This window comes from Sinocyclocheilus grahami, unplaced genomic scaffold, assembly GCF_001515645.1.
Source record: "Sinocyclocheilus grahami isolate Dianchi unplaced genomic scaffold, SAMN03320097.WGS_v1.1 scaffold337.1, whole genome shotgun sequence".
NCBI lineage: Eukaryota > Metazoa > Chordata > Actinopteri > Cypriniformes > Cyprinidae > Sinocyclocheilus > Sinocyclocheilus grahami.
The window spans coordinates 1150421-1161099 of NW_015505516.1; the positions used below are offsets into that span (position 1 = coordinate 1150421).

Sequence of the window (10679 nt, forward strand, 5' to 3'; positions counted from 1 at the left end):
CGGAAGGCTACCTGCTGCCATCAGAGCAAGTGCAATTACTGCATTCACGTGCTCCTCGAATGCTCTCGTTTCCCGAGTTGTGCTTTTAAGTCGGAATGTGAAAACAACATGGACACTCTTGTTACTACAAAGATTTATTGTATTTGTATTATTAGAGCTTTCTGACTTGAGTTCACGTGCATTTTCTCAGTCGGGAAATTATTTTTCACGTGCGGTGCCGGTGATGATGTTTCTTACGTCCGTTTCGGAGAACCAGAGGACAAATATTTCAATCGATCGCTCAGGCATGGCACCGAAATCTGCATTCTGATTCGGTTCTAGTACATACCGGTTGCATAGGTAAACAGTGTTCCATATTGGTACCGGGTTTCAGTACTCAACCCATGTTGACATACAGTAAAGTAAAGTGCTACAGTTTTTTTTTTATTGCCTGGACCCATTTTAGGTAGCTTTTAGTGAGCCCAACAACAGTCTATACGGGCTAAACTGTGGATCATTCATCATTGCTTTGGCACAAAATGCATTCAGTGACTACATCTTTAAAATGGCATTATTCCTTTTTCACTTAAACACAATTATATGTAATTTAATTGTTAAAATTGAAGGGATAGTTTAATGTAAAAATGTAAATTCTGTCATCATGTACTCACCCTCAAGGTGTTTCAAGCCTGTGATGAACATAAAAGAAGATATTTTGAAGAATGTTGGTAACCAAACAGTTTCTGGTACCCATTGACTTCCATAGTAATTTTTCTCCTATACTATGGAATTCAATGTGGATCAGTAACAGCTTCTGTTTTTCCCCCCAACTGCTTATACACACAAAATCTTTACTTGTCACACAATTTCTGAAACCTGACACTCAAGCACCAGAAGCACACACCAAATCTGCAAAACCATACACTAATTCTCGGCCTTTGACTCAGTTTTCAATTTCATAACACTTTTTGCAAAACACAACACACAATTCTCTATGTAAAACACAAAAATCCAACAGGAATCAATATTATGGCAAGGGTGTTTGCAAATGTTTGCTTTTGAGACGTGTTTGTGATATTCTGAATGCAGTGCTTCATTTTGCAAGAGATGTAAGTGAGGCATTTTGCATTTTGTGTGTGTAATTCTTGGATTTGTGTGTAAAGCTTTGAAAATGTGTGTAAGCAGTTGAAAAAAACCCTTTAAGTTCAATAATACAAAACTGAATAAGACAGAAATCCGCTACTTTGTTGTTAGTGTTTTGTAAGGTCACTTTATTACGAGTGACAGCGACAACCTTTGCCAGAGTTATGGAAAAATGACTTAATTTGAGACATGAATGAAGTGTTTTGGTTGTGTTATTGCATTCTGGATGTGAACTTTACATCTATGCCAAGCTGAAGGTTAGAAAAGAGCACTACATGAAGGGTTTTGAAAAACTGACATAACTATTGAGAAATAAGTTCTATAGCGATTGTAAAAAAAAACTTAACGTAGATAGCATACAGACAAGTCTGATAAAAAAAAAAAAGCTCATGTTGAAATCTCTGATTTTTCATTGCAGACTTTATGTGTTTAGATCTTCTCTGAAAATCCAAATAATCTAAATGCAATAAAGTCTCCATTTGATCAGTTTAATATTGTTGCTCATAACAAACAATTCCTGTAATAGTTATCAAAAAGATCCATCAATATGCAAAATACACCATGTTTTTCTAAATAGATTTTTTACTTGTGACTAAACATACTGACACAAAGAAAAAGGAACGGCAAATGATGTAAGTAAGGTTTTGATATATTTATATGTTATGAAAATAACACCACAGGCTGAATGGAAGTATAATCTGTCGGGAACTAAGCCATTGGGACTGCTGTGTGGTGACAGCTTTCACAGGATGTGATTTAGCCAAGACTCCCATGTTCTCTGTTCCATATGTCGCTTCAGTCAGACTTTCCATCTTAATAATGAAACACCCAGCCCCTGGCCTCAGTCACACACCATAGCTCTCTCTCTCTCTCTCTGTTGTTTTTTCAGTCTCTCTTAGTAAAATAGCAACTTTGCATTGACAAAGCATTAGTAAATACATCAATAGTTTTAAATTATTATTATTGTTATAATACAGAACTACCACATTTTGCTATAAGTTTGATTGCATCATATAATAATTGCTGTTAATAGTGTTCATCGTTTGTTTGATTACGTCTTTAACTGCTCTTTCCGTACATTTCTGCCATATGTACATTGACTGACAGTCACCACTGATAAGCTACCACTAAATATTGTCGAAACTTAATTTGCTGTAAAGCTGCTTTGCAACGATTTGTATCGTGAAAAGCGCTATACAAACTTGAACTGAATTGAATAATAATATCTCGGATAAAAAAAAAAAAAAAACTGCTGTCTATGCGTCTTTACAGGTTTTTTCAACTGCTTACACACAAAACTTGTCACACAATTTCTAAAACCTGACACTCAAACAGCAGAACCACACACCAAACCTGCAAAGCCACACTAATTCTCTGCCTTTTTTCAATTTCATAAACACTTTTTTTTGCAAAACACAACACACAATGCTCTATGTAACACACAAAAAAACTAACGTGAATTAATATTATGGCAAAGTTGTTTGCAAATGTTTGCTTTTGAGATGTGTTTGTAATATTCTGAATGCAGTGCTACATTTCGCAAGAGATGTGTGTAAGCCAGGGGTGTCCAAACTCGGTCCTGGAGGGCCGGTGTCCTGCAGAGTTTAGCTCCAGCTTGCCTCAACACACCTGCTGGTAAGTTTCTAGTATGCCTATAAGAGCTTGATTAGCTGCTTCAGGTGTGTTTGATTGGGGTTGGAGCTAAACTCTGCAGGACACTGACCCTCCAGAACAGAGTTTGGGCACCCCTGGTGTAAGCAGTTGAAAAAAACGGTATCATTTTTGAGGTGGTAACGTCCTCTAGCGGTCGGGTTATCAACCAGTTGATGATGACATTACTGTGCGCCGGAAGACCTTTTCGTCCCCTTGTCTTGACAGCTCAGTCGGACACTTATTCTGTTCAATATTTGATTCTCTATATTAACAGAGCATTTTTAACATAATGAGCTGAGGCTGCGTTTGTCTTTTTCTGTATATAAACTCCATACTACGTGCTACACCATGTCTTTCTTCGTAGATTCAGTGATTATGTTCACTTCTCAGGTATGTCTTATCTCTCTTTCATTAAAAAATGCATATCGGCATCAACAACGCGAACACAAATACTTGTTACCAAGGTTAAATGCTTTAAATGATAAAAAAACTATGAAATAACTTTAAAGGTGTCTGTCTGACTGTGTCTTTGTCTACAACAGATGCCTAATAATAACAACAGATTTTTTCCCTCTTTAAAGCCTTTTAATTTTTGACAGAGGACTACAATATTATTTGAAATAGTTCAATGTTAATATAGTTGTTTTAGTAGTTTTGAAGGTCTTTGGTTTATGTGTTGGTTGTGTATATTGCAACACATTTATGTGTCTCGCATAGAAATGCTCGGAGGATGTGTTAAACACTCCAGCTAACATGATTTTGTGTCCACAGGTGCTGTTTTTTGGGTTTGGCTGGCTGTTTTTCATGAGGCAGTTGTTTAAAGATTATGAGGTATTGTGCATAAGAGTAGATTTAGACCAGTTTTGTTGACTGGGCTTTCAGTATTTATAATACAGGTCTGTCTTAATTCCTCCTCAGGTTCGGCAGTATGTTGTGCAGGTGGTCTTTTCCATCACATTTGCCTTTTCTTGCACTATGTTTGAGCTCATTATCTTTGAGATCCTCGGTGTATTAAGCAGCACGTAAGTATTCATGACTAAAATCAATGGTGAGAAATGTAGATCCGATGCTCACATGCTGTTTGTTTTTTAAACAGGTCCAGATATTTCCACTGGAAGCTGAATTTGTATGTAATATTACTGGTTCTGATATTTGTGGTGCCTTTCTACATTGGCTACTTTGTGGTCAGTAATATACGATTACGTAAGTAGATTTGGTTCTCTCTTTATATTTTGTAGCCGTTCCATTTGCTTGTTTAAAGGAATAGTTCACCCAAAAATGGAAATTTGCTAAAAATGTACCTACACTTTTTTTTTTTTTTTTATATAAATAACTTGCTCACCAATGGATCCTCTGCAGTGAATAAGTGCTGTCAGAATGAGTACATTTTCAGCGTTTTTTTTTCTTTTTTTTGGGTGAATTATTTATTAGGGATGCACGATATATCGGCCACCATATCGGTATCGGCCGATAAATGCTCATTTTTTCTGTTATCGGTATCGGCCTGATAAGAAAATTTGGCCGATATCTTAAAGCCGATAAATAATGCATTATTTCCTTCAGAGACACTTCAGATGCGCGCTGTTCATTTGCAGCCTTTTGTGCAATTGTACGTTGTAATATTGTGTTTATTTGATGTATATCTGATTTATCTCATATAGAATGCGTTTGGTTAAGTTAAAAGAGCAGCGTGTTGTTATGGGAAGAGCGCATCCACAACAGGATCACACATTCTGACTATAGCATGCAATAACTGCGTCATTTTGTACATATATAAGTTGTATTATTATGTTTATGTTGTATTAATATTAATCTCAGGATGCATTTCCTTGAGTTAAATAAGCTGCCAGCAAAACGCTTCAGTTTACCGTGTTCATTCAGCTCTTCAGCTTCAGCTTGAGCTGCAGCTCAATGGCTGCTATTTAAAACAGTGGTATTAATTTGTTACTTTTTCAAAATCATTGATGCGTTATTAATAACAACAACCACTTGTATTTTTCTCTTATTATTTTCATCAACAATATGGTTTAGTAATTAAAATAATTTAATTATTGTCCGTGCAGAGGCTATTCCGTTTTATTGATCTATGGCGCATTCATTTTGATTCTTTACACGTGTAATGATGTCCAATGACTTGTTTGCATTATTTATGCATTATTTTATTTATTTGTAAGACTTTTTTTATGACTAAATTTGGTAATGGGAGAGTAAAATTATTTTTAAAACGTACACCGTTCAAACTAGGCTGCTTAGTGTTTGGGATGTGGCTTTTAATGATGAGACCTTTTTTGTAATCAGGCTCTCAAAAAATATATAACAATTTGGACATAGATTTATCGGCCAACATATCGTTATCGGCTTTCAAAAATAAAGAATAATCGGTTATCGGTATCGGCCAAAATTTTCATATCGGTGCATCCCTATTATTTATTTATATTTGCACAAAATGTGCTTATGCACCCTACCTTTTTTTCTGCTATTTTACAGTGCAGAGACAAAGGTTGCTTTTTTCATGTGTGGTCTGGTTCACATTCATGTATTTCTTCTGGAAACTGGGCGATCCTTTCCCTATACTCAGTCCAAAACATGGTAGGCACTGTCAACATAAAACCTTCTATGTATTTATGAATGTAGCATAATATTTAACAAGAAAAAAAAAATTGTAGACTTTGAGAACAAAATCATTTGCTATGTTTGGAATAATGTGCACCAATGATGCAAGCACATTAAGACAATAAATGTGCTTTAGGAAAGTAAATATATTAAAAATAATAATGTATCTGTTTTCTTGTATTCGCAGGCATTCTGTCCATAGAGCAGCTGATCAGTCGTGTGGGGGTCATTGGGGTCACACTGATGGCTCTTCTGTCTGGCTTTGGTGCTGTGAACTGTCCTTATACATACATGTCATATTTTCTGAGGTATCTTTGCTCTTATACACATAAAATAACGGAGAATAGCTTGTTGTATATTTTATATGTAAGATACTAGATGTTTGTTTGGTTTGTTTGCTCAGAAATGTGACAGACAGTGATATCCTGGCCCTGGAGAGAAGACTTCTTCAGACTATGGACATGATTGTCAGTAAAAAGAAAAGGTAAGCAGTATAAAGAGAGGGAACCAAGCAGACAGGGCAAACATATTCACAATATCATGGGCATTTCTTTCTTTCTTTCTTTCTTTCTTTCTTTCTGTCTTAGATATCTATTTGCCGTATTAATTAGCATCAACATAATTTTTGTTCTTTAAAGAGATATATACAATATATATATATATTTTAAATATAACATAAAATATAAGATTTACAGAAATAATTAGCTCTGTATATACACATTAAGGTTCAAAAGTTATTATTATTATTATTATTATTATTTTTTAAGTAGTGTCTTTTGTTCACCAAGGCTGCATTTATTTAATAATGAAAAATACAGTAAAAAAAAATAATACCGTGAAATATGATTACAATTTCAAATATTTTTCTATGAATATATTTTAAGAAATGTTATTTATTCCTGTGATGGTAAAGCAGAATCTTCAGTAGCTGTTTCTCCAGTCTTCACTGTCACATGCTCCTTATTATGCTGAAGATTTTGTTAAAACATTATGTTGAAAAATAATATTTCTGACCCTACATTTATGGTTTTTATATGAACCAAAAGTAGTAAATAAGTACCATTTGTATTCTTTAATTTTGTCATAACAGAGCAACATTTTTATTTTTAAGAACTTTTTAATGTCTCTTTGTAGGATTGCCATGACAAGAAGGCAGATGTACCAGCGTGGAGAGGAGCAGAATAAACAGACGGGATTCTGGGGGATGATCAAGAGTGTGACCTCCTCACCATCAGGCAGTGAGAGTATCCTTAATGAGCCAGTTCGTCTGAGGCAGCAGGCTGATAGTACAGGTCCTGAGTTAGTAATTCAGTCTCATTTAGAAGAGACCCAGCAACTGGAGAGTTACTGAGATCACATTTCATCACCATTGTGCCTTAAGTGTCTGAACAAAGCAATTAACTCCTGTTTGCTCCTGGAGGACTGCCACAGCAATTTAATTTAAAGCAGTAGCTAATGGGCAGTAAATAATGTGTGTATGTGTGAGGATGTGCATGTTCAGTAGATTGGTTAACCTGCTGGCTAAACACAAAGGACCCAGATTTTACAATGCATCTACAAAAGCAAATAATCATTTTAATGAAGTCAGACATTGAAATGTATTTGTTTTATCGTTTCTTAAATTGGCTATAAATCCATATGCATATGCAGTCTGAATTGTATTTTCTTTTAGTATTTTCTTTTAGTGCTCATTGTTTTCAAGGCTGAGATCACTAATTTTTGGGGGGTTGTGATGCACTATTTTAGGACCACAGGCTCCTCTGAGGGATGTTTGTTTCTTAACCTTGGCACGGCAGATCTTTCTCTGATCCAGCAGGAGGTGGATGCTCTGGAGGAGCTCAGTAGACAGCTTTTCCTGGAGACCGTGGACCTGCAAGCTACCAAGGTATTTAACAAAATGAAAAATAGTTTTATTTCCATGCACAGGGATGCCATGCTCATGTGAAACAAGGATGTATGTATTGGGCAATTCAAAACATTGCAATTTCCAGGACAGACATGGAAATGAACAAAATCCTAAAAATAAACAATTATAGTTAATCGTTTTTTGTTTTTTTCCCCCACTTTCCAGTATCCAGTAAATATCCAGTAATCACAGTATAGTCATGGAAATTATTTGGTCAAAATGTGTTTATATAAATCCTTTATTTAAATAAAAGTAAGCTTTAAAAACACTATAATGATCTTATGTCTCTGTATCCCAAGGAACGGATAGAATACTCAAAAACATTTCAGGGGAAATACTTCAACTTCTTAGGTTATTTTTTCTCCATTTACTGTGTGTGGAAAATATTCATGGTAAGAATTGTTTTTGCTCATTTTGTTTGACATGTATTATAGACCATTGTAAAAATGTGTCATAATTAGTGACATAATGTAATGTGTTCTTCATAGGCTACTATAAACATAGTGTTTGACCGTGTGGGGAAGACTGACCCAGTGACGAGAGGAATCGAGATCACAGTCAACTATCTCGGCATTCAGTTTGATGTATGTTATCATCATCTTACGCTGCTTTATATATTTTGGCTAGCTAAATTTCTTTTAATTTATTTATTCTTTTTTTTTTACTCCACTTTTGTTACTCCGTAGTGAGTATTAATGGTGTAATTCACTATTGTTCAAAACATTTAGGGTCAGTAAGTTTTTGAAGTTTTAAAGAAGTCACTTATACTCACCCAGTCTCAATTCACAAAAATATAGTAAAAGCAGTTAAATTGTGAAATATTATAACAATTGAAAAAAAGAACAGATTTCTCTTTTAATAATATACATATTTCTTGTTATAATCAATGTGGAAAACAGTTGTGGGAAGCCTGATACAGTTTTTTATTCATATCAGGATTGTATCAGTTTTTTTGAACAGAAAGTTAGAACAGAAATGATTAGAAATAGAAATGTTTTGAAACGCATACATTCTACTTTTGAACAATTTAATGCATCCTTGCTGATTTACAAAAAAAGCTGCTGACCCCAAACCTTCGAACAATAGTGTATGTTATGTTTATTGCTGATAAAACCCCCTTTACATTTTTAATGTCTCTTTATCTCATGGGTAAGTCTTCCTTCTTGTGTTTCTATGCCCCCTATTGTCCAATATATAAAACTGTAGACAAATCAGATGTTAGCACTGCTTTGCCAGCAGAAATGACCATACCAGTTGTTTGTTTACTTATTTAATGATTGTATTATTATTTTTTTTTGATTATTACATTTGTTAGTCCACACTCATGTACATAATTGTTGCGTATCCACTCTAATAGACTTTATACTCCTCCTGACTGCGATTGTATATGCATGCTGCGATTGTGTGTGCTGTGTCAGCTGACATTTACTGCTTTGGTTGGCAGTTAATTGTTCCCCAGCCTGTTAAATGACGGTTTAATCTTTCCCCATGAGGAGGTAATGATTCAGCCTCTTAAACATGTAATCTGTGTCCGGCTTCACTCTTGCTCTCTACTGATAAGCGCAAATGCTGCTCATCCCTTTCTAATGGATAAAGCCTCGCAATTTATGTGCAGAAGAACTTAAACCTTTGTTTTCCCACAGGTCAAGTTCTGGTCTCAGCACATTTCCTTTATCCTGGTGGGAATCATCATAGTCACGTCCATACGAGGCCTTTTAATCACACTCACCAAGGTGATGAACATGTTTTTTTCTCATTCAGTCTTATCACTTAAGGGGAAACGGTCATATATTACTGTACGTGTGCGTAGGCGTGTTGGTTCAGCCGGTGTAGAGGGAGGAGATTATTTCCTTGAGCAACTGCAACATGGTCTTGCTCAAATTCAGTTTCTAAGAAGCATTAATTGATGTTTAAAGCTCATGAAAAGCATGTTTTGGTTAATATATTTATGTTTTGTTCACAGTTTTTCTATGCCATCTCCAGCAGCAAGTCCTCCAATGTCATTGTGCTCGTCCTGGCTCAGATCATGGTGAGACATAATAAAAAAACCTGTACTAACTGTTATTTTTGTTAAAGTGATAGTTCACCCAAAAATTAAAATTCTGTATTGAATTACTCATCCTCATCTTGTTCCAAAGCCGTAAGACGTGTTTGGAACACAAATTAAGATATTTTTGATGAAATCCGGGAGCTTTCTGACTCTGCATAGACAGCAAGAGTACTACCACGTTCATAGTAGGCTTGCCGCGATAGACGGGGATACCGCTGTTAAGCCGCAACACCGGTTACGTCACTTGCCCACCACTCACCGACCCCCACCGTCGTTTAGATTTTTTATAGTAATAAAAATCATTTAGTTCAGTAAAAGAACAGACACTACAATTAAAAACTGAACGCTGCTGCTCAATGCAGCGTGCCGAATGTCATTTATTCAGTGAGGAGAGTAAGTCGAGCTGACTGACAAGAAGAGTTGGGTGAGACAGACAAGACGAATGATCGCGGATGATTTAGTTTCGAAACGAAATGCAAAGCCTGTTGACTTTTGCCGCTTATCTAAGGTGATTTTGGAAGTTTTTTTTTAAACATTTGTTTCTTATTTAATTGGTTCCACATTGTTTGCTGATTTTTACTTTATTTAAACTTTGTCATTTATTTATTTTTTTTACATCAAGGTGTATGCCGTGCCTCCAAGCTTCCTTACTCGTTTTGCTAATAAACGTTCTACATTTCTTATTTATTTGGTTATATATTATACATGTTTACTTTTCCAGTTTTGTATACCGATTTAAACTTTATGTAAGTTATTTGTTATTTTATATTAGGCATAGCCTACCCTATGGTGAATTTTTATTTGTTTTGTTAATAAAAGTTCTATGTTTAATATATAGGCTAAAGTGAGTTTGACGTTGTATTTTGTTGTTGCATTCAAGCAATTGACGCCGAACTGCTGCTAATTCGCACGGCATAATTCTATGCGCACGTCACTTTTAAGCTATTTAAAAGCGAGGAAAAGAGGGGAAATTCGAACGAACTAAAAACGAACAATTGCTTTACGCCGAATTGCCGCTGTTTGAAAGTGAAAGTAAAATGCGCACGCAGCTTTTACAAGCTATTTAAAAGCGAAGGAAAGCGAGGAAAAGAGGGAACGCCCCCGCCCCCCCACGGTGATACCGGTATTACAGGTGTTGTCACACGTCGATTAACCGGTGGGAAAATTTCCTCACCGTCACAACCCTAGTTCATAGCCCAGAAAAGTAGTAAGGACATATTTAAAATGGTCCGTGTGACATCAGTGGTTCAACCTTTATTTTACAAAGCTATGAGAATACTTTTTTTGTGCAAAGAACCAAAAATAACAACTTTATTCAACAATTTTATTCGACTA

At 35.5% G+C, this 10679-nt stretch overlaps 1 protein-coding gene across 2 annotated transcripts; it reads left to right on the top strand.

Annotated features, from left to right (window-relative positions):
• The first annotated feature begins 2947 nt into the window (after positions 1-2947).
• On the top strand, positions 2948-9491 carry LOC107602891 (Golgi pH regulator-like). 2 transcript variants are annotated; one of them, XM_016295503.1, is made up of 13 exons: positions 2948-3165; positions 3547-3606; positions 3694-3797; positions 3872-3978; positions 5263-5364; positions 5576-5696; positions 5792-5872; positions 6523-6632; positions 7182-7273; positions 7594-7686; positions 7783-7878; positions 8938-9027; positions 9258-9491. In XM_016295503.1, exons 1-13 carry the CDS (start codon positions 3124-3126, stop codon positions 9366-9368), a joined length of 1209 nt encoding a protein of 402 aa, XP_016150989.1. In that variant the 5' UTR covers positions 2948-3123; the 3' UTR covers positions 9369-9491. The 2 variants fall into 2 exon arrangements, with proteins under 2 accessions (XP_016150989.1, XP_016150990.1); XM_016295504.1 differs by having other exon boundaries at positions 7185-7273.
• Positions 9492-10679: the final 1188 nt, after the last annotated feature.

Excerpts from the sequence above, each read along its gene's own strand:
- LOC107602891 (XM_016295503.1), top strand. The coding sequence starts at position 3,124 with ATGTCTTTCTTCGTAGATTCAGTGATTATGTTCACTTCTCAG. Across the intron at positions 5,873-6,522 it reads ATTGTCAGTAAAAAGAAAAG|GATTGCCATGACAAGAAGGC; the intron begins GTAAGCAGTATA and ends GTCTCTTTGTAG. Across the intron at positions 7,879-8,937 it reads ATCTCGGCATTCAGTTTGAT|GTCAAGTTCTGGTCTCAGCA; the intron begins GTATGTTATCAT and ends GTTTTCCCACAG.